At 34.5% G+C, this 25124-nt stretch overlaps 1 protein-coding gene across 6 annotated transcripts in view; it reads right to left on the bottom strand.

The window, feature by feature from the left end:
- The window catches only part of PCLO (piccolo presynaptic cytomatrix protein), a 353058-nt gene that overhangs the window by 313360 nt on the left and 14574 nt on the right, over positions 1-25124 (bottom strand). For all 6 annotated transcript variants that reach the window (XM_036010675.1, XM_036010676.1, XM_036010678.1 and 3 more), the window contains exon 3: positions 12751-14151. In XM_036010675.1, coding sequence (XP_035866568.1) covers positions 12751-14151 — 1401 coding nt within the window. The remainder of the gene's footprint in view (positions 1-12750; positions 14152-25124) is intronic.

The raw sequence follows: 25124 nt of genomic DNA, 5'->3' as shown, positions 1-25124 counted from the left end.
TAACTATACTTTTGTCTTAGAGTGATTCACAAAAACACGTGCCTGGGAGTGTAACACATTTCCTGCTCTCCATTGTTATTTCTTAACCACTGTTCACCCCTAACAAACTACTCTCCTTTTTAAAAATTTCTATTGTTTAGTTATCTTGCCAATGTACGAATCCTATTTTCATAGACCTGCAACACTTTCCCTGAAGCTTTTACTCTAACTTACAACCCCTTTTCCACTCTATCTTCTGTGGCATTGATATTAATATAATTCATCTTTTCAGCTCCCTGGCTTCATAATAGATAAAATGTACCAGTTCCAAAGACCGTTATTTCAGTGATGCTTTGGCCTCCCACACATACCATACTTTTCCAATGTTAACATTATACTGTTCACATGTGAGCCAATGATTCCACAGTATGAGCTATAGAGAGCCTTTCATTGCCATATATTTTTTAAAGATTAAAGAAAAAAATCAATGTAAGTCTATCATTCTAATCCATCTATTTTCATCTAAAAATGGTCTCCCCAGTACTTATAATAATAGCAAAAAACACATTTTAATTAATATTACATTCCATTAACTTCGAAAGGCAATCATGTAGATGAATTAAGATTACTAAATTTAGAGCCAGGCTGGGTTAAATTTCCTGTTCGGCAACTCACACTGCAGTGGGAATTTAGTTACTTCTCTGTGCTCAGTCTCCCCCTATGTAGAGTTCAGGAACAACAATAATGCATCCTTTTTAAAAAAATATTTTATTTATTTATTTTTAGAGAGGGAAGGGAGAGAGAAAGAGAGAGAGAGAAAGAAACATCAATATGCGGTTGCTGGGGGGTCATGGCCTGCAACCCAGGCATGTACCCTGACTGGGAATTGAACCTGCAACACTTTGGTTCGTGGCCCATGCTCAATCCACTGAGCTATGCCAGCCAGGGCACAATAATGCATCCTTACATGGTTTTTGTATATTTGGTGCCTGGAACCTGGCACCCACATAAGCGCTTAATAAGTGTTAGGTTATATAAATGACAATATGCCATGTTTCTTTGTGTAACCATATCTATTACTAGAAATGTAGATCTTTACTGTTTTACTTTTTCTATGCTTTTACTACTAAAGAAAGGGGAGCTAAAAGCAGAGGACCTTCCTTCTGTTAAATCATTTATCTGGAAAAACTCTCAGGAATATTAACCAAATCCAAGAACACAGATGCTCCTAGGCTCTGATTATATCTTTTATTTTTTAAGATTTGTAAAATGTATAATACAGCTATTAGGATATCAGTTTTATTACTACACTGTTGGCAATTAATCACTTGTTTTCCTTAAAAATATCCCTCCCTCACCTTTCCACAAAGTGCTCGTTTAGATTTATTTTTCTCTAATCATTCCATATGATGCTTTGCCTCCTTCCTCCGTCCCCGCAAAACTTGGCCTTTCTCAGCTCTCAGGCCTCTATGTTCTTTAATTCAACACTGAAATCTAATTTCATGATTTTTATATCATTTCTGTCCTGATAACATCCAAAACAACATGGCTGTCCCTGACACATACATCCTCCAAGATCTAGAATTGAGTAATCTGAACACCAACATTCCAATAATTGGACATTACTCCACTTTTACTTAATTTCACAATCATTGCACCAATATCTCAAAATGAAAACCATTCCCAGACATCCAGTCCATTGATAAGCCCTGTCCAATTCATGTCCACCCTGAGAGGGAGTCCTACACTTTAATTTCTAATGTAATCTGGTCCATTTAATAAATTAATGATGAGATGAAAAAAGGTCAAACATTCAGCTGTAAATTCATAAATACCTTTCATTATCATCCCAAATAAAAAGAACAATGCATTACTATCTTTATGTGGAAGGTTAAAGAAGAAATGACACCATATAGATCACTCATGGTAAGCTCTAACTCTTCTTCTTGCCTAGATATTTGAAGTAGATTAATTCTGCTTTGCGTCCATGTGTCAAGGAAGTACATGTACAAGCATGTACATTTCTGTATACATGCCCTGTGACAAAATCAATTAAATAGATGTGCCAGCTTTTTTATAAAAATTGTTTGCTTTAATAAATTCAGTAAATTGTTGCTATGGTAGGAAAATTCTAAGATGTATCCTTACCTCCAAGATTTGTTTTTCTTAAATACACACCTTATTTTTAATTTTCTCCCCTTTAGTGTAGGCAGAAATTGTAAATGTCATGGCTATCTCTCCATGATTAAGTTACTAATCAGTCGACTTCTAAGTTAAATCAAAACAGATACTACCCAGTCAAGCTCAATCCAATCAAGTCTTTGAAATATCCTGGATCTTTCTTAATTCAGAGATTTAAAGTGTGAGATGGATTCCATGTTAGGGAAATTCTTTGTTGCTAGCTTTTACGATGGTGGAGCCATCAGAAAGGAAATGCCAGCAGCCCTCAAGAGCTAACAATGACCCCTGGCTAACAAGCAAACTGAGACCTCAGTCCTACAGAGACAAAGAACTGAAAATTCTGCCAAAGACCTGAATAAACTTGGAAGCAGATGCTGCAGCAGAGGCCCCAAATTCAAACACAGATTCAACTATGTCTTGATTTCAGTCTTACTAAGACTGTGATCTGAGAAACCAGTTACACCGCACCAGACTTCTGAGCTATACAACTGTAAGGTAATAAATGGGTATTGTTTTAAGCTGCTAAGTGTGTGACAACATGTTACACATCAATATAAAACCAATATCACTGCAACTTAAAATCACATTAATATCAGTTTTAAATTGGACTCTGTATTTAGATTTCTTCTAAATGTTACATAGTGCTTTTTAAAATAGAGAAAATAACATCATTTTTAAAACTACAAATAATGATTGTTTATTTTTGTGTAGTTTAAGTAACATTCTGTCAAAAACATATATTTACAATATCCCTGAGGGTGACAGAGTGCTTTAATTAGGAAATATGTGCTTGTTTTTAAAGTACTGGCATAAATCACTATAACAATTCTGGCTACTGGGCTCTATTTAGCAAAAAGGCATAAAACCTTTATATAATTCAATTTTAATACAAATATGTAAATAACCCATTTAAATGTCAGCAAAGAAAATAAATCTCAAACCATAGCTGACAGGAATTAAGCCATTTAGCCATAAAGTTTCAGTAAGAATGTCTCATGTCAACAGATTCTCATTAGTAATCACTTCTCAGCAATTTTCTAAGGTTTTCCAAGTATATTCATTTTAAGAAAAGCCATACTTTAAGAACATATGCAATGAGATACCTATTAGTGTGTAAGACTTTTTAGGAGGACTTTAAAAATTCTTGCAGTCAATCAGTTTCAAACTATTTCTAACTACAATTATAATGCTATTAACCTACGGCATGTAGTTCATTTTACATGCCATTTCACTAAAGTCTGCTTTTCTCCCACCACACATACATATAAACTACCCACCATGTGTTCCAGGGGACATATTGTGATGAGATTACACAAACAGACAATTGCAATACTATACAAAAGGGCTGACTGGAGCATAGAACATAAAGTATGGGGTCAGGGGGAAATAATGAATCCCAAAGAATGGACAGAAGATAAAGATACAGAGATGTACAGGGTGTTAGTGCAACTGCAAAGGTATGCAGGATTGAAAGTATATAGTTTGCTCGTGGTATTCGATATTGTCCTACATAAGAAAAGATTAAGGGATTCTGTAGAACATGGTAAACAAGACTGCATTTCCACAATCTCACCCTGAGATCTTTATGAACAATAAAATCTGAGCACCACTGCATTAAAACAAATAGCACATATGCTCCTAGAAATGCTTACTCTACATTTTTATGAAGGACAAGATTTAACCAGTGAAAATACTCACCTAACACCCATATCTGTATGTATATTCTGAAGTTATCCTCCACAGCCTAAAAAATTATTTTAACCCCCAAAATCCACAAATTCAAGCTAACTGGAGGGTAAACTTTAAAACTATAGAGATTAACAGTGGAAGGAAGCTTAGAGATCGTTAGTCTAGGCCCCCTATTTTACAAAGCTGAAATCATAAATGGTAACATAAGGGTAAGCTTTTGGGGTCTATGGCAGTGACCCCAGATTTTTGACAGATGATAAATAAGGACTGGAACAAAGCTGTCATAATGAAGATAAGGAGATAAGAGAACAAAGATGCTGTTAACAGATGGAATTGATCATAATTAAAAGCTATTGCTTCTGGCAGGTGAAAGAGAAAGAGAAGTCTGGATGACTCTCGGGATTTGTGATGCTTTTCAGTATGACAGGAGACACAGGAAGGGGAACGCAGGGAAAATGATGATTCCAATATGGAGAATCCTGAATACGGATGGAGTATGGTACATTTTAAGAGAAAATTTTCCTAGACACTACAATTTATGACTCTGGAGGCAAAATTAAAGAGTCTAGGAATAAAAAGATGAAGGTATTGATTTAAAAGTTTTTAACATTTAGCCCTGGCTGGTGTGGCTCAGTGGTTGAGTGCCAACCTGCAAATCAAGGGGTTGCTGGTTCAATTCCCAGTCTAGGGCACATTCTTGGGTTGCAGGCCAGGTCCCCAGTCAGGGGAACATGAGAGGCAACCATACATTGATGTTTCTCTCCCTCTCTTTCTCCCTCCCTTCCCCTCTCTAAAAAATAAATAAATAAAATCTTTTTTAAAAAAGAGTTAAAATTCCAACAATTCAATTTAAAAATAAATAAAAATAAAAGTTTTTAACATTATGGACACCATTTCTTGAACAATATGTATCTTCTAGAACACTAGGTCTGCCAAATAAATAAAAAATTATGTGGTAAAATAAATTTAAATAGTTGGTTAAATAAAGTCCTATACTAAAAGGCCACCTTGCCCATCTCCCATAATGCAAAGTTTTCTTACTCTTCTCTCTTTTTTCTTTTGTCCACAGTAGTTATTACCTTGTTATATAAAATGTTATTTACAAATGTTTTATTTTTCTTGAAAAATTCTCTCTCTACCTCACTAGAACACAAGTTCCATAGTGCCAGGTACTTGACTTGACATGCAATGGACTCTCACAAAATCCATGCCTGGCATATTGTAGACTCACAAAATTTTTGAAGAATGAATGAATTCATCCTAGATAGTTATTTCAAATACTGCACAGCTATTTAATGATAAATAGAATGAGGTAAATCAATGAGTGTTCACTTGAAAGACTGTCCAATGTATAAAGTTTTGTGAAAAAAAAAACTCAATAAAAAATATGTAGGCTTCTGGTCAAGATGGCAAAGTAGGTAAATATTTTGCTCACCTTCTCCCATGACCACATCAAAATTACAATAAATCACAGAACAATAAACCTGGAGAACCATCTGAAGACTAGCTGAACATAACTCCTATTACTAAGGATATAAAGTAGTCATGTCAAGACTAATATTTTTTTTATCTTCCTGTTTTAACTCCATCTTAACCTTTAAGTATCAATAAAGGCATTAACCGTGCTGGTTGGGTATCTCAGTAGGTTAGGGCATCATCCCAAGATACTGAGGTTGCAGGTTCAATCTCTAGTCAGGGCACATACAGGAGACAATTAATGAATGCATAAATAAGTGGAACAGCAAATTGATGTTTCTGTCTGTCTGTCTCTCTGCCGCTCTCTGTCTCCTCCCCCATATCTACCCCCTCCTTTCTTCTCTTGCTGTAAAATCAAAAATAAACTTAAAAATTAAAAAAAAAAAATAAAGGCAGCAACAACCAAAAATTTATATTTATAGTTAGGTCACATGCTCAGTTCAAAATAAATACATTACTTTAAAAAACATAACTATGCCATAAACCTTTTCTTAAAAATTTGAATTTTTCTACATTTTTACTGTTGGTATAGCCATTATAAAAATCCAAAAGCAAAACAACAACAAAAAAAGACATGTCAAAATAGATGGCAAGTCATTAACATGAAGCACATGTGGAAGAGGAAGATACTCATTTTTCTGCAGAAACTTTATTTTATGGCCTGTTTAAGGAATACTACTTTTGTAATTCAAATTATCAGAATAGAGTTTTAGAAATAAAATGAATGGCCATCAAGAAAAGAAAGAAAACAGTGGCCCAGATGATATATTCAAGCTCTAATATTCTGTACTGCTGAGTCTGCTGGTAGCTACTGACTTTAAAAATGGTGATTCTTCACCCAAGGCCACAGGGAGACTACAGAAAAACCCAAGAGTTCTGAAAAGAAGTAAAAGAGAAAAAAAAGAACTAAAAGAGAAAACATTTGGAACCAGAGGAGTCAGTAGTGAACAGAAGATACCCTGATGCTAATAAATACTATATTATGTTTCTTGCTGATAATTAGCAGGACATGAGAATATTGCTCCTCAAGCCAGGCCAGGCCAAGGCAGGCATCAGTAGTATATCTCTTGAGATGAGAACCCAAACACCTTAGTAGAATCTGCTTAGTAGAATGTGCAAAAAAACCAAGCTATTTTGCCTAACAAGAGGAAACAGAGCTCTGGAAGCAACCAATAGTCTTATTTTCCTTGTATAGAGAGAATTATGTCCTACACAGCAGGATACCATTGTGCATGCATATGCAAATGTAAAGTTACATGATTGAAAAAGCAGTGGCAATGGCAATATTTAAGGAAGAAAGGCCTTATATTAAAGTAATCAACATAAAATTGAGATATTTTATATTTTTGCATGTTAAGTTTTTGAACTCCAAATGTATTTTTTGCACTTAATCTTTATTTGAACTAGCCACAGTGCTCATTAGCCACATTTGTCCAGTGGCAATCAATGCATGTCTAAAGAAACAGCAGCATGCGGGCCAACTTGGTCAGAATATAAATTAATACCACTGCTGTGGAGAACCAACTTAAAATACACATAACCTATGGTTCAGCAATTCCACTCCTGAGAACGTAAGAACGGAATCTACACAAAAATGTTGGTAGAAGGAAAGATTAACAACCACCACTAACACCAATGGAACACATTGATGTTCATCGTTTTCAGGGAATAAAGTTTTTGTATGCACTGGCAGGAATAAAATAGTATTTTTTGCAGCTGTAGCAGGTATATTTTACACCCTCACACTCATTATATAAAAAGGCTGGAACTGCCATGGCCTCAGCTGGCTCAAGCGTTGTCCCAATACACCAAGGTTGTGGGTTCAATCTCTGGTCAGGGTACATACAAGAAGCAGCCAATGAATGTGTGAATAACAGGTATCTCTCTCTCTCTTCTCTCTTCACTCTCTCTTGCTCTCTCATGACAATTTTTTTAAATAAAAGAAGGCAAGGATATCATTTCATTGTTCAGCCATATGCTTTCACCTATAAATACTGACCAATCAGTGGACTTAACTGGAAGAAAACTGCTGCAATGATGCTGGCTTCTATGTTTCTGAACCTCTTAACCTGCCTGTTCTTACAAATTCAAGCATGTAATACAGCCACCATTATTCTGTGGGCCCCAGATCCTACTTGGTTTTCATGCACATATTATGGAACTTAATTTTATTAAAGCCTTACTAATTACCAACTGACACAAATTGTAGGTAGGAGAGCACAGAACAAGTATCAATTTTACCTAGTCCCCTGGTTACTAGAACATTGTACAGGAGAGTACACTGGCTCAGCCTCTGAAACATGTCTGTGGCTTGACAACTACACCTGTCTGTATTCATTCTCCTGATCTCTAAAATAGCTATAAGATCTACCCCATAGGTTGTTATGAGTAAATGTGTGGTACAATGCCTTGCACATAAGCTTAGTCAAACAGCAGCCCCAATAAAGTTTTTAAAAAATAGCCACATTATTGATATCAGTTTACCTTATCCCACAATGTCTACACAATATTTTATTTGGATTATAATGAGAATTGTCTGTTTACATTTTGTATCTAAATAAAATTTCTGATAATCAGAGAAATACAAATCATAGGAACAATACTATAACACTGTTAGAGTTCCAAACTAACAATACCATTTTAAATGATATTATTCAAGTTTGGAGAGGCTACAGTATCAAAGCAATCACATATGCTAGTAGTAACAATGTCCACTGCTATCACATCTCCAGAGAGAATGTGATGCTTCAGGGTCCTTAGCCCCTAATTTGGTAACACTAGTACTAAACAGCATTTCTTGGGAAGCAGTTAAAAATACAACTATTTGTATCCAAATATGTTCATCTTATTTAAAGTAAAAAAAAAATGACCTAAATCCTTGATATGTGGACAATGTGTATAAAAAAACACATATCCATAATACTGAATTATAGTCATTTTATATAATATATAAGAATCACCTAGTGATATCTAATCATATGTTAATATTAGAATACATAACTATCATGTAGAGTAGAATATTAACTATGTAAAATGCATTAAAAACTAATGAAATTACTGTTTTGTTTAAATTTGTTTAAAAAATTGTTTCTATCTTAAATCCACGTTTGCATTTTTCAACTAAATATCACTTAAGAAAAATGTAACAGCAAATTTCTCCTAAAAATTTCGTTTCCACAGACAAATCTACCAATTTTTATGCTGGTGAAAAAGTGCCATCAAGTGTCCCTTTTGCCATGGCATGACATGACAGAGATTTTTACTCAAAATGCAGATCTCCATTACACGCAAATCTTTTGAAACTAATCAGAATTCTTTTCTCCATATTGATTTTGATCATTCTTCCAGTCTCTCGTTTTTCATATATTTATTGTGTCTGTTTAAATCCTTTTTTAGTAACAGATATATGATTTCAAAGTCTTAAATAATAATCTTAAAATAAAGGCACATATCATGTGTTGGCCAAACTAAGAAATGCAGAGCGTCCGCGCTAGGCCCTCTACCTGACAGGGAACGCAGGAGCCTCCCTGGCTGGAGAGCAGTGATCTGAAGGGATCTTCACTCTACACTGTGTCTTAATTGGCTCAAAAGGCCCATTTGTTGCCTAGTGACAAGTTTTAGTAGAAGCAAAATGTCAAATATGTGCTGGCTATTCCTCTATCATTTAGGCCATGCCTAATTATCTTACTAAAAAAGCAAAGATATGATTCTAGGACCCCCTGAAACCTGAGGAGACATAATTTAAGTCTTATTTGTGTAGTAAAAAGTTACTTTTAAACAGAATAGTAACCAAATAAAATAAATACCCACTTTGACTCATTTTTGCATTTTGACTGAACCAGAATGATTAAAATTCACTAGGTAAATTGCCTGCCAATTTAGGCTGTTTTTCTTACCATGCTTCCAAATTCTATAATCTACCTTTTTCAGAAAGCCTTACGGCTGCTTTTAAAACTCCTCCCAAGGTAAGATATTCCCTGAATTGGCAGAAATTAAAACCTAGAATAACCATTCCTTCCTAGCAGAGGTTAATGAATTATAGTGTCATTTATACAAACTGGGCAACAAACAGGTAAACCATAAGGCTTAAGCTGTAGCCTGGCTACACCCCAGGACCCTGCAGGCATCCTTGGCTCTCCACAGGTGTTGTGGGGGATGCTGAGTGTGAAATACAGGAAACAACCCCAGAGACAGGTGTGTTTGATTAACGGGTGGAGGAAGGAGAAATACTATAGATAGCTCCTTAACCGGTGACAAACGAGGACCAGCTCTCTGGCCACCAGAGGAGCAGAATGGCTACAAGGGGGGGGGCAGAGTGGCACCAACACAAAAAGAAGTCATTCCTCACAGTGATTAGCACAGTAGAAGCAGAAGCTTATAGTAGAGTTACATGTGTTTTATTGGAAAAATAAAGGGAAATAGTTTAATCCTTTCTTAAGGAACACCATATCTTTATATTGCAGGCATAAAATTTAAAACTAGAATGTGCTTTCCAAAACTACAGTGAAAATACTGGATCACAAGAAAAATACCACATACAGAATGAAGAAACTATAAAACCAGACAAGGATCAAGGAGGGGATATACTTTCCTAATCACTCAAAGAGAGATTAGTAGTATGAATACTGCAATACCACAAGTTAAGCCTATATAACACATTTACAATTTCTTGGATATATATGTATATGTATGCACACACACATATGCAAATAAAATGTGCCTTTCTCTTCAACTAACCCCTTCATCCAGTCCTCTAACGTCGTTTAGGTAATAATAATAAAAACTATTTTAACATGGATTAACTCAGCTCATCTTTACTACTCACTCCCTTGCCACCTGGTCAGCTAAAGAACTATAACTAGAGACCAGAGGACATTAAGACCTTATACTAACTGAAAACTTCTTGCAGATTAGCATACTCAAATTTAGCCAGGAACACTAATCCACTGCTTTTGTTACATCAAAATTTTTTCTCCTCTGAAACAGGATCTTCCAAATTCAAAGAAATTACCACAAAAATCTGAACAATGACAGTGTCTAAATTTCACTGATCATATTTAGAATTATACTTCACCTAAACCACTTCAAAACTTGAAACCATTTACATTTTCAAACTATTAAAATTCCATACATGCCCTAGATAATTCTCTACTTTATTCAAGAAATCTTTCGAAATTACCACCCCTAAAATATAACTGACAAACACATACAAAAATCAATGATTTTTGTGCAAAGTTTATTGTGTTTCTACTCAGGGCTCTCATTTCACACCTCCAAACACTGACAAAGTTGGTCCAAATGTATGCATATAAATACACACACACACACACACACACACACACACATGTTATAGTTATCTCTCTGCGATACAGACATATGTTTTTAGTGTACCCAAAATACACTTTAAATGCAGACATTATTGTTTTGTTTTTGGTGGTATAGTATGTTTTGCAACTATTTAAATTAACTTCATGGTGTTGATACCATATGGCTACTCATTAAATGGTACAATTTTCTAAATTTATGAAATTAATACAGTTGTACAGTAATTCCTCACTTAACGATGTCCCTAGGTTCTTAGAAACTGCAACTTTAAGCAAACAACATATAACAAAATACATTTTACCCTAGGCTAATTTATAAACATGATTTAAGTTCCTACAGCATATTTCTGGTCACAAAAACATCACCAGACTTCTAAATAAAGACCCAAAACACTTCTAATATTGAACACTGAAATAAATGTGAGTTATACATACATTTAAGAAAAATTAATAAAAAGTTAAGACCAGGATTTTCCAACCAGCTTATTCAGTTCAGGGTTTTAATGGCTCGAGCCCATCCCAGCTCCGAAGGCAAGGTAGGACCCACTCTGGACAGGACACGCTTCCATCCAAGAGTGCACTAACACACACCCACACTCACTCACACTGAGACAATGCTAACACACCAGTTCTCCTAACGTGTGCATCTTTGCGGTCCAAGAGAAAACTGAAGGCTCCAGAGAAAACCCCAGCAGACATGAGAAGAATGTGCAACTCCACGTAGACCATGGCTCTGGCTAAGAATCCACTATTTTTTCTTTCATCAACATTATAACAAAAGAACATTGAAGGAAACATTATTGGAGAAACTGCTTACTGGGAAAACCAAATTTCCCTCTTCATTAGTACACAACCAAAAGCAACTCCTCTAAAAATATTACTGTAAGTAATAACTATAGTTGTTACCACTCAAAACATACTGAAAGAAACCAAATTTTACTTACTTTTAAAATGAATCTTAGTTAACATTATTCATCACAGTTAAAAAGAATAAAAACCTGCTTAAGTCTGTACAGATAATATTTTCATATTGTGTTAGTAATATCAAAATAACTTAGTATCTTTCAAAGGTGAAAAATAAAAATAGTATATGGTTTATTCTTAATAACTTGAAAATGACAGCAAGAATCCCTAAGTTTCTTTTGTATAGTTACTAAAAACCTGTTCAATTTTTCATTCTAATGGATTAAAAAGTCAAGGAGAGTGAAATAATACTTACGTATTTTTGATTTGTGTAAGAACAATGAACAATTACTTAAAATTTAATCCCAAATTGTTTACTAAAATGTTGTTACTTATCTAAGTCAGCAGATATCACTTAACCCATCAGTTTCCCCAGATTCAAAATTCTAGCAGGTCTAACACACTACTGAGGCTTGTGGATTCATTCTTTTATAACTATATAAGGTAGAGAGTGGCTATCTTTTTTGGTCATTTACTTTGTGGAACAATTATTCTTGTTCCATTAAAAAAAAAGTTCCTTGACATTAGTTAGCTAATCCATTATCTATTTATCCTTACAACAGTTCTTAATAAAGTACACTACTATATTTATACCAGATAACAGCTCAAACAGAACTATAAAAAGTCTAGACATAATATACCTGAACTGATATTTTCTGGGAGAGAATATCACTACCTTTACAAAGTTCTGAACAATTGTTGTGAAAGAACAAATCTCATGTTTTTTATGGGCCTGCAGCCAATCAAATACCTTTCCTATGTATTAAAGAAATTGAAAGGATTAGACAGATGGGAAACAGTAAATAACTTCTCTTATTTGATGTGTATCAGTGAAAACCAGATAGTCCTCCAAAGCTATAGATAATTAATTCATAAAGAATTGAGATCATTGTTATCTTAAGGTGCCAGCTTATTTCAACTTCTTACTGCTGGTACATTAATCCTGGAAAAGTATAAATTACATGAACTTTTAGTAGGTAAATAAACCTATAAAAAGTAATTGAAACTTCTTTGAAGATATTAATATCAATTTGCTTTCCTTACTGGAAATGTATTTTCTGCTCAGAAATTTGGCTAAAAAAATATTTAATAATATATACAATAAACTCACATCCACATGTAATACAAATATGCTTACCTCAGTCAGGTGCGGAGTAGGGTTAAATCCACAGAGGTTACACACTTGATTCTTGCATTCAGTGCAAGTGTTGAAGTTAGGAGGATCCTTGGAACCTATGTTAAGTTCAGTTTTGCAGAGAGGACAGGCTGATTCTGGTTTGGGGGTTTTCTCTAGTTTTGGGGGCAGGGCAGCCTTTTGAGGCTCAGCTGTCAAAGCTTTGCTATCCTTAACTGGCAGGGGCTTCTTTTCTGTTTCTGTTCTTTTTCCTGGAACTTGTTCAGCTTTGGGCTCTAACTTTTCAGCTCCTGGAGCTTTTGTTTCTTTTTTCACAGGTACAGCTTTTGCAGGTGCTGGTGGTGCCTGACTGGTAGATTTGGGTGGCCCCTGAGAAGGAGGTGGCTGGGAAGAAGAGACTTGTTTTGCTGGGCCTCCTGGCCCACTTTGTGAATGAGATCCAGGCTGGCCTGCTGTAGAGATTAGAGTTGATGCCTGGCTAAAGATTGATGCTCCAAACCCAAAGAGTTTCCCAGTCACAGTTTCCTGAGGAGTGGTGGGCTGTGATTTAGTAGCATCAGTAATACCTCCTAGATTCAAACTAAAACGTCTTGACTGCTCCTGAGGCTTTGGTGGCTGTTGAGATGGGGGGGCAGTTTGGCCAATGGTAGGTCGGGGGTCCGGAGGTGTCGGTGACCCTTTTAGCATGGGCTTGGCATCTGGCTTAGGACCGATTTTGGTTTGTGCTTTCTTGGGTTCTTCCTTCTTTTGAACTGGATCAACTTGTTTCTGACCTTTGCTCTCCATACTAGGTCCAGGATGTGAAATAATTTTTGAATCTGATGCAGGTCGAGGTATGACTTTAGAATCAAATGGGGTGACTTTTTCTCCTGTTGGTGGAAAACTCTGTGAAAGTTTGGCAGAGTCTGGTTTTAGAGGAGCAGCGGTTGTCTCTTGATCCTGCGATTGTACTTTGGAGCTTGGAATATCAGGTCTTGTTGCTGTTGACGAAGAAGACACGATGTCTGTGGCTGACTTTGCTGTCTTGGGCTGCTTTATTTCATCATCAGCCATGGAGACCTTGACCTGCTCAGATGGGACAGAGGGCTCTTTGGGAGGGGCTGGCTTGGATGAGGGCTCTGCCACAGGAGGCTGCTTGGCCAGGGTTGGAGGAGAACCATGAAGGGTTGGTTGCTTTACTAGTGGTGGGGGCTTTTTAGACTCAGGTGCCTTTGAGATATCCTGCTTTGGTGCAGTATCCTTCTTTGGAGAAATCTGCTGTGACTGTGGGGATGGTTTGCTCACCAAGGATGCAGGGGTAACTGGGGCTATCTTCGGTTTGGGCTGGGGTGATGATGGAATTGGAGTCAGGTCATCTCCTAGAGCTCTTTGCATCTGACAGTTTAAACAGAGCCATTCTTTCACCTAGAAATAAAGTAAAACCATGGTCACTGAGGTAAAAACAATGTAAAAACATTTTCAAAATGCATGGTACCATGTGAAACTATGTCTCTCATGAAAAACAAAATATAGATCAAATTCTTTAAATTAAATTTATTCAAATGATAATTAAAATATAATTAATGAACCTCAGAGACCTAACTACTCTATAGTTTAAGAAAAAGAAAAAATTCAACACAGAGCTGTATTTTTCTTTTAAAATTAATTTTGTTATTATTTGCCTTTGATTTACCCAAAATTTGATTACTCCAAGAAACAAAAAAAACATGTATCATAAAAAAAACTATAACATATATTAGATTCCATAAATCAGTTATATTAGATACTTTCTCTATGGATGGCTCATAACATTTTTTCATTATATAACCCAGAGTAGGTTGTCAAATTATTAACACATTGCTAATTTCTTAAATTAGCAGAGCATTACTTCCCCCTCCAAGGAGACATAATCAAATGTGTGAAAAACAAAAAAAAATGTTAACCATGCTGGGTTAAACAGAGAACATCCTGTTTAAAAACAATAATAATAATGTCATCCCCTCAAATTAGCATAAATAACATGATCTAATTAACAGAGAAAATATTATTTCTTTATAAGTTTTATGAATATATTGGAAAGAACAATATATTTATTTGAATGATGAGATACATATGTAAGTGACATACATATCACACACACACAAACATATATATACACATACCCAGGTATAAGTGCATCTGCTCTTTTCATATCACATTCAATGTGAAAAAAAGATGTTGCTGAAATGAGTGCTATATTTCAGGAGATAATTTAAAAGTACCTATGTTTAACACTTACCTTTCAAAATTCAAAATAATATATGCTTGTTTTATACAGTTTTAGGTAGTATCAAGGTAATTTAGAATGGCAAATTCTACATGATACAATCTTCTCCACCCAAAGTAATCAATGTTACCAGTTTAGTACTGTTTCTTTGTACATAATTCCAGATGGTGAAAAAGTAAATGCATGAAGCACAGGTACCAGAAAAGCTTCCACAGTACAAAATCGTGAAATGTTATTAGGATGGCAAACAACATACTCTTCATTTGCAAATAGTTTACCTTTGAAAGAAATTGAACTAATCATTCCTAAACTTCTAAACATTTGTCATTTCAGAGTTTACATTGTTAAGCTTTTTTAATGAAAAAAGACCTATACTGAATCTTTACCTTAATCATTAAAATGTCTTTAAAATCAAAAGAAAACACACTGATTGAAATTATTTAAACTCATACACCAGTGTAACAAGGCTTATTTTACAATCTCATAAAAAGCAAACTTTTGTTTGGAGAAGGTTAAAAGAGATTTTCAACTCCAACTGACAAGTTATATTTCTATTTAAAAATCTAAATCAAAAAGTAGAATTAAAATATTTGATAAACATGGGTGAGAGATACTTGAGTGTTCATTACATTTGTTCTCAATATGGGTGTTGAATACCAATGTATATGTTATATTTTAATCTTTACCATTCTGTATGTTTGAAGCATTTCACAAAATAAATATATACATATATAAAAAAATGAATTCCAAAGCATAATCAAGCAATTGCTACTTTGCAAGTACCATGACTAAAGTGAGCTAGAATATAAGTCACCCATTTTATTTCCTTGGTGGAAGGAAATTCCTCTATAACTATGCATCTACCCACTCAACCATCTCCCATCTCCCTTACTGTCAGTGTTACTGCCACTGTTCAATTATTTATTTTTCTCATTTGTTTTCTTCCACAGCTTTCAGTGATACATCACCTCATAATCATGCAACCATGAGAAAAAAGCAAATATAATTAAAAGTGTAATTTGTTACTTATACTCTGTCATTGATATGTTTCCTATAAAATATTAATGAGATCAGTAGCTACACTAACCACTTTAAATTACAAACTACTAGGGTCAGTCACTTTGATTATAGTTAAATCATGCTTACTCTTTTTGGCAAGTGTCATAGCCAAATGAAAAATTTATTCATTTCTTTATTCAAATATTTACTGAGCAACTTCTGCTTAGCACATATCACCAAATAAAAAACAAAAATTGCTGTCCTCATGGATAATATATTATGAAGAGTCAAATAATAAACAAGGTAATGCATAGTGTAATTTCAAGGTTATTATAAATATATAATGAGTATCTGATGATGATATTGTCATGATTGCTTCTATCCTCTTTTCCTGAGTTTCCATGTTCCTCCCCCTCACCAACAAATAAAAATCTCTGGATGCACTTGGTTTTAGTACTAAAATTGCAGGAGGTGGGTTTGGGTGCAGTGGGAGAAAGTGGTGGTGGGAAAATGAAGACACTGTATTTGAACAATAAAAAAAAATTTAAGTCTCTTTGCAATGTGAACGTTTGGCGCTTCATGTGTAGCCAGCCAGTAGGCTCTCATTCCATCTTTGAAGCACTGTAAAATTAGAACAATACCATGGCATGCTTAATGTACGCTTTACATCAACACTGGAAAACACATTCCACAATGTCTATATCACAAAATCAATGTTTCCTCGTATAAATGTATGTGACTATACCTCCACATAAGGAAGTTAGGGAAAGAGAGGGGGCAATCACATGTGGCTGCCCCTTCACAGGGAGAGAATTCTGCTTTATCTCAATATATCCTTGGGTTGTTTGTTGTGTTTTTTTTTTACAATAGACTCCATTGTGTCATTTTTTGTCACTTTAATGACCACATTTCCTTCGTTTTGAAAAACAATACATAAAAGACATTTGATCCCTCAACATTCCCCCTCACTGCTAGAATGCAGGTTACAATCACTGTCTACAGTTATCACAATATGAAAAGCTTTTTATCCTCTTAGAATTTTTTTAGAAAGAACATCCTTTTTATTTAATTCTACTACCCAAACTGTTGAAAATAGAAATGATTTTTATCTCAGCATTTAACAATCTAGTACTGAAAACAGGAGAACTTTCACATTTCCTAATTCAACCAGAAAAGAATAATAAAAACAAAATAAACTTCCTATACATAGAGAAAGTGAAAAAGGCCACAACCTGCCCCAGCACTAACATCATGAACCACCTACTGCTTCTCTTTGTCAATGCATGTAGGGAGCACACAAAGTATGAACAGCGCCTTTGCTCTCTCAGTCACCTGAGCTGGAATTTCTGTCATACTGTTACTGCATTCTCAATTATTACTCAAGTGTGTCTGCACTGCTTGAGAAAGGTAATTTCCCATCCATTCTTTCACATTTCCAAAGCCACTCTCCTTCATTTGGTCCTTGTCATTTCTCAAATACTTTATATCTCCACATAATATGAACTGCAACTGCAGAGGGGATTATCTTGAACTACTTCCCCTCAAACTTCAATGCATCTCCAATAACTGTGAAAGGAAATACAGTTAATGTTTTGCAAGAAATTATACACACACACACACACAATTTTGTTAGTGTTCTTATGCAAGCAGTTACTGAATTCTATTTCCAGATCTCTATCCCCCCAAACACTGTCAGTAACAAATGGTAAGGACTTCCTGGTTTAGTCTTTCCCTTGCTTCCCGGGGTCTAACTGACCCTTGAAACATGATAGATGTTCACAAATATTTTTTGAGCTGGTTTGAATTAAGTAAATTAGTTGAAAAGTTTGTTCTCTTCAAGCTACAGCATTTTTGTGTTTACTCTGATAATCCCTATTGTCTACCTACCCTGAATGACAGGCTCTGCCTTCATTTTCTGGGTACATGTCATTCTCCTCAGAACCCTAGTCTACACCTCTGCCCAGGGTCCCCATTTTGATTCAGACTGAAAGTGCCCCCTTAATTCCACACCTGCAAACCATACAGATTTTCCCTGCCTGGAGAAAATGACTGCCTTGTTTCTCTTCCAAAAGTATATGTTTATGTCTTAACTGTGAGCAGAGATGAACCTGAATTTACTACCAGATTTCCTTGGATACTTGCTGCCGACTCCTTCTGGTACCCTTGTCTATAATACAATTGGTTCCCCCAGTTCCACATCATTGTGTCTTCATTCCTCTAATGCCATGAATGAGGATTTTAGAAAATTTCAGTCCTTATCACTTCTTCCCCATGCCACAGTTCAGAGAAGCTTCCACCCATATTTAATGAACAACTTCTGAGGTCACCTGTCATAAGTAGCACCCACTCCCTGACATTACACTCTATTAGATCTAACTATATTGCACTCTAACCACCCATATACCTTTCAGACATGATGGCAGAAATACAAGAAACACCACCAGGGAAGCCTACAACTGTATCAACATGTTCTGGAAGAACTCTTACTTTTAATATACAAGTATTAAAGTGAAAAATGAACTGTATTAGATAAATATGCCTCAACTACTACTAAATTTTAGATTTTATATAAGTATAATAAGATAGTCATCTAATGTTTCCCCCACCTACAACCTTACAGAATTCAAGGTCTGGAGACACAATTGTTTAATGAGCTAATTCAATTAGCTCTATGGAAAGGAACAAGACAAAGGCATAAGGTGTTCATTTAGTCTTCTGACTTAACATGCTGCATAAATGGGGTTAAGAGAATGGTTGGCCAGGATTTCTGCTAATTCTGAGGTCTCTGTATTTTAATGTAGACCTGCATATAATTACTATAACCCATCTGTCTGTTTAACCAATCCCCTGGGTTCCCTTTTCTCATGTATCAGAGATATAAAATATAGTAATACAATGCTCTTGGCTAAGGTCCTTGCTGGATAATCATAAATGCCTTATTTAGGTGTTTCAAGAGGTACCACTTAAAAGTTTAACTGAACTTCACATATGGAATTTTAATAAATTAATTTAATTAATTAATTAAAACTATTAATTAAAACTTGTTCTAATTTTTAAGAGTGTGTCTTTAATAATCATTTAAGAGACTTAACTCAATACATCTAAGCAGTGACATGAATTAGCAAATGCTGGGGTTCCAGAATTAAAGCATACTCCTGCTCAGGCCTATTATTAATCTGCTTAGCTTCAAAACTGAATGGAAGCCTCTCAAAATCAGAAAATGTCCAGAAGGCTTAATGACTAACATTCATCTTTCAATATGCTCCAAAATGGAAATTTTAAACACAAAATTTATATAAAACTTACAATGAAATCTCTGCTCAACAGCATAGCATAATATTTGGACTAATGGACTATCAAAAGAACAAGCACATGGGCTTTGTATTTGCTGGTGTTCGTATCATTCACATTAGCCATCAAATCACTTTTCTTCAATCATGCTTTCATCTTGTCCTTTACAAGAAAAGCTGTTGGGTTCCTTCTCTTAACGCATCGCAATTAAACTTCTCTGCAAATCATGACATCTAAATGTACCATTTACTCCATTAAAGTACTACTCTCATTCTCTTTTTAAATTTGATTTTTATTGTATTTTTTGCATTACCATTCAGTCCCCATATACCCCCTTCCCCCAGCAATCACCACATCTCATTCTCTTTATATGAGTTATAATTCACAGTCCAATTTGTTCTTTTCCGTATACCTAATTGCTACCCATCCTTTATAGTCCACACTGAATTTCTTCCTTTATCACTTAATATTCCATCATCAATTAAGTTTGCCCCTTCTCCTATTAAAATAGTTTGAACCACAACATTTAATCTCAATGTTTTACATTTTTTTTCCAGTTATCTCCCCTCTTCTCCTTACACAGACTCTTAAGCAGAGTGACCACTTCTCGTGATTACTCTTATCCCTGTATTGGATACTAAGAAAATTTTAGATATTATTTAATGGTAATTATTCTAAACTTCTTTTTCTATTTCTCATCAAATTATGTCCAAATAGTCATTGAATATATTATTTATATTGTAGTATATTATCTTGAATGACATAGAAAATATAATCATATAATACATATTAGATAATAAGGTAATGTATAATATTATACAGAGGAAACCAAGGTAAAGTTTGATAACAGATTATGCTTTCTGTTATTCAAGGACTGCCCAAACCATACCACCTCCTCCACTAACAGCAGTTTGGCTGCAGATGGCTCACTGTAGGTGACATCTCTACATGTGCATATTAATGCACAATGTATTCTGGTTAAAAATTAGACACTAGCATTCCTCAGAACTGTGATAACACACCCAGCAATCTGATGAAACAATTTTACTTAAAAGAGTACACCCAGAAGTTATGGGTATTTTCTCTCTGAAACTGTGTGGATTCCAATATCTGCTGCATAGTTCAGCAACCATGAACAAACCTTGTGAAACATAAACTAAATGGGTCCTTTTTCCTTCACACAGCATAATAATGTTCACCAAATGCTAGCAATATCATTTGTAAATCCTCACATTAAAGGATCAAATGATAAAAGCATAGTTTAATATGTCTGTCAGGGTAGTCTAAAACAAGAAAACCGACACAAACCACAATTTACAAAATAATTACAGTACACAAATGTCAAAACATATTTGTACTCTATTATAGTTACATAAAGAGAGGAAGATCCTGCCCCTCTCAAAAAAGAGGAAAATCCCAAATCACCAAACTAAACTTACATACATTATATATTAACACTTCTGAATAGCCTCTCATATGGCAAATTTAAACTTTTGTACATCAATTGATTAACACACACATTTTGTAGCCAGTGATAGAATATATCTAATTAGGCAGTGTTTGTGCAACTATTTGAATAGCTTATTGAACTGTCATACTATTTCATTTAAACACAAAAAAATAAATTATATTAGTTAAAACAGTTAAAGGTCTCATAAACTATGTGAGCTCATGAAGTATCCTGAAAGCTACATGTCTTTCACCCAATCAGATGCTCACTGGCATGACAATCACTTGCATGTTGACTTGGAAAGAAATGAAATACTTTTGAAAAAAATATATAAAATACAAGAAGGATATTAAAGCTTGTGTAAAAAGACAAAGATTCATTAGAGATTTTAGTCTCTCTTAACTTTCTGTGAATAGAAGCCCCTTCTAACTTGTAGTTAATCCATACTTTTTACAGTTGTATGTATGTACATTTTCAAGAATGTCCTTAAGGAAAGTCTGACTTTAAAATTATACTTAATCAGCTTCACATTATTTTCATTTTTTTCAGGGATTCTATCTATATTTTTTTATTATCATGTACTTTTTCTTACCACATTTTTAATACTTCCTCTTACTACTAAATACTAAAAAACACAATGATCTACACTTGAGTTGCTAAATTACTGATTCTTCTATCAGGGATGTCCAACCTTTGGCCTGTGGGTCGTAAGCAGCCCAGGATGGCTATGAAAGTGACCCAACACAAAGTCATAAATTTACTTAAATTTTAAATTTAAAACGTTTTTTCTGTTTATCAGTTTTCATTAGTGTTTGTGTCTTTAATGTTTGAGCCCAGGCAACTTTTCTTCTTCCAGTGTGGCCCAGAGACACCAAAAGGTTGGACACCCCTGTATCTAGACACTGAGTTTTACTCTTGAGAGTGAGCTGTCATCTCAATGTTATCATCTGTTTTTTTCAAAATCTAATGGAGTAGCTGGCTCACAGTAGAAGCACACAGCTTTCTTAACTGAGCAATATAAAACTCTGGTTTGAGCAATAGTGAAGAGTAAGGTATAAAAGCAGACTCTTGGACCTTGATTATTTTTGCATTTAAGTCCAAAAATAAATTCCTCCCAAGAAGATTAATTTCCTTTTAACTTTAAAAATGTGTAAAATCAACACACTTAGACATACACACACTCTTTGTAGTAACCCAGAAATGTGGGAAATGGTCTATTTAAAGACAATGTGATATGTAAAAAGATGCTACAATTCAGGTCAGCAGCTCCAGCTTCTTGAATGGAATCCACTGCAAGTCATTTAAATTCTTAACTTCAGTTTTCTCATCTACAAATGCAGGTAAACAATGCTCGCAATAATGCTGGCAATATCCTGACTTGCCTTATAGAATTTTCATAACAATTTATAATAATAAAATAGATATTTATTAGTTTCAATTTCAAAGCACTTCCACTTATATAGTCAAAGGTGATTTTTACTTTATGAATATTCTTATCTCATAAATAAGGATACTAAATACTAGCGAAATAAAAATGACCTGACCAAATTACAAATCAACTAAGTGGCTGAGCTAGGGGTCTATATCCACATTGTCCAAGTCTAAAATCTCATATTCTTTCCACTTTCCAAAGGGCCATCTGATAATTAATTTATAAAGAGACTCTGTAGATTTCAAATGCTTCAGGGTATGAATTCTGATATTTTTGCCTCTTGACTTATCTTTGAATGTGGATACTACCTTAAAAAGCTGTAAATGACAAAATGCATACAAAGTGCCTATTGTGCAGTCTGAAATGAAGTGTTCAAAATCTCTTCTTTTGTGACTGAAGACTAGTCTAAAAAAAAAGGCAAGAAACATGGTTTGCAGTGAGGCTGTTGCTTCCTTATCAAAGGTCCCTAAAACTACTTTTAAATAAATTCATACTGTTACATAGCACAGAGATCTCAAGGTCTGGCAAGGTCTGAGCAGTTGTTACTAATGCTGTTCTAACTAAATGTTAAAATGAAGCACAGTATTTTTCTGATGCAGTTGTAAACAGGATAAGCTTAATGGGAACCCAACCTGGTAAGTGTAGTCAACTTCAAAAAAATATTGACATGTAACTAACCAAATAGTATATATTAACAATGGCTAAGCATCCCTGGGAGGAGGCAGAGCTTTGGATGTAAATGCCCTGTCTCCTTTATTTGTTGCAAGTAAATAAAACCACCTGTGACAACCACATCTCATTAATACAATACCCCAACCAGTGAACCCTTGGAGTATGGTAACAGCAGAAATATCAGGAGTGTACATTTTGAGCAACACAGCTAGGACTATAACCCAGATCTTTGTTGTTTTATAAATGCATGTGATAAAAAACATTTCTTTAATGTAACATGTTTGAAATTTGAGCCAATTTTTATCTAAGCTGTGCTAATTAAGATATGGAATGGAGAAGAATGTTAGATGTGTGTGTTTTTTCAAGGGATGTAAACAATAAGACAGTTAGCCCATCATTGTATTAAGTTTACTGATCCAATAAATGACTTCGTTAAGTGTGGGTATCTGCTTTCACAGATCTGTTCTTACTAAGTATACTAAGCAACTGTTCACCATGCCAGTTGCAATAATATGTAGCAACACTTAATAGATATAAAAGCTGACCATGCAGGAATATACCTGAAACATCTAGTTATTTAAAAGCTGAAAATGAAAAAAATTGAAAAAAAGGCTTTGGTTTAATGATTAAACTTACAAGTAAAGCATGAGGAATATAGAGTCATTTTATATAGGGAACATCCAAGTCATGAGAGAAATGTAAATCAGACCTAATCAAAAATGAGAGCTAAGCAAACATGGTGCTTATAAACATATTTAAGTAATCCCAATTTTTAAAATGTTAATTGAGCATTTTTATTCTTTTAAATTCATTATCAAACTATTTTAAATGAAGATAAATTAATTTTGTTATAGGCAGGGTATTCTTTTACATACTATAATAAATAACATAAGGATTAACAGAAAATAGCCAATAAAAAAATCCCAATATCCTTTATTTTCTAAATACCTTATGTTTAGAATTATGGGGCTTTCTTCTTATTGGATTTATATAAAAATGGTGATGAAGTACACAGGGCTGTGACAAGCAAAAAATGCATAAAAACTGACCAAACTCACACCACAGGCATAAAGCATTTCAAGCCATCACTGTTATTTAGAACCTAAATTTATTGACATTTCACCAAGTATCGCTAGAATGCCAAAGCTGAAGATGTAAAAATCAAGAATCGAAATCCTTTATCCATTCCTTCACACTATATAATTGTTTAATCAATCATTTGATGAATTAGAACTTTTTAAATCACACACGCTAATTTAAACACAAATTTATATGATAAATAATAGTATGAAAAGTTATGACATTAAAAGTAAAAGCCTCTTTTTCTACCATCAAGCCTTACTCTCCAGAATCATCACTGTTATCTGTTGCCTCGAGGTTTTTTGTCACTGCCATTAAATCATCAAATAATAAGCTTTGAATCAAATTTAAAATATCACTTATTTTTCACCTTACTCTAAAAGCTACACTTTTTCAATAGACAATCTTATATTATCACTTATGTTAGGACTGTCTTAAGCACTATCCAAGAAATCATATTTGAGGAACAGTACGCCCTCAAAAACTGTTGTTTCACTCAACGTCTTTTCGTTATAATGTTGACGAGAAAGGAATTAGTTTATGGTAAAGTTGGTTTCATTATACATTATTTCACTACAGGTCTAAAGTATATCAAGAGTGTTAAATGAGGACTTAATGTACTATATATTTTAATATGACAAAATAATGCATAACTTTTTTAGTTTGGTTTGTTTACCATCTAACATCATCTCACATTCCACCACTATTTTGAAATCACATTTTGAAAAACACTGATTTAATGTCATTCTAGTTTTCTTCATTTCTGAGGTACAGTCAGCTATTCCATTCTATTCTTTTTTTAATTAGAGGAATTCCTAACATGATTATGATATACATACACACTTATACATATTTTCTCCTTATCCTTGAACTCTGATATTTCACTCAGATATATTAGTCATTTGATCAATCTTTCTTGGCCATTGGTGGGGCTATACAATCTGAACACTTAAATCTTTCTTTAGCTCTGAAAAATGTTCTAGAGCCTGCCTCCATAGTCTTGATTACAGAACTCCTAATAGAGTTTTAGATATGATCTCCATGATTTTTAACATGACTCTTAGAGCCTCAGAACTCCTCGAGTCCTATGGGAGCCCCAAGAGTCAATAGATAACAACCTCAAAAAATGTCTGCAACTCCATGGGCAGGAGTCTAGAAAAAGCTGCTGATACTGAGGATAAACCCCATCCCCAGCGTCCACGTTAACT

The sequence above is a fragment of the Phyllostomus discolor genome, chromosome 10 (genome assembly GCF_004126475.2).
Source record: "Phyllostomus discolor isolate MPI-MPIP mPhyDis1 chromosome 10, mPhyDis1.pri.v3, whole genome shotgun sequence".
NCBI classification, from domain to species: Eukaryota; Metazoa; Chordata; class Mammalia; order Chiroptera; family Phyllostomidae; genus Phyllostomus; species Phyllostomus discolor.
This window is presented reverse-complemented; position numbering and strand designations above follow the sequence as displayed.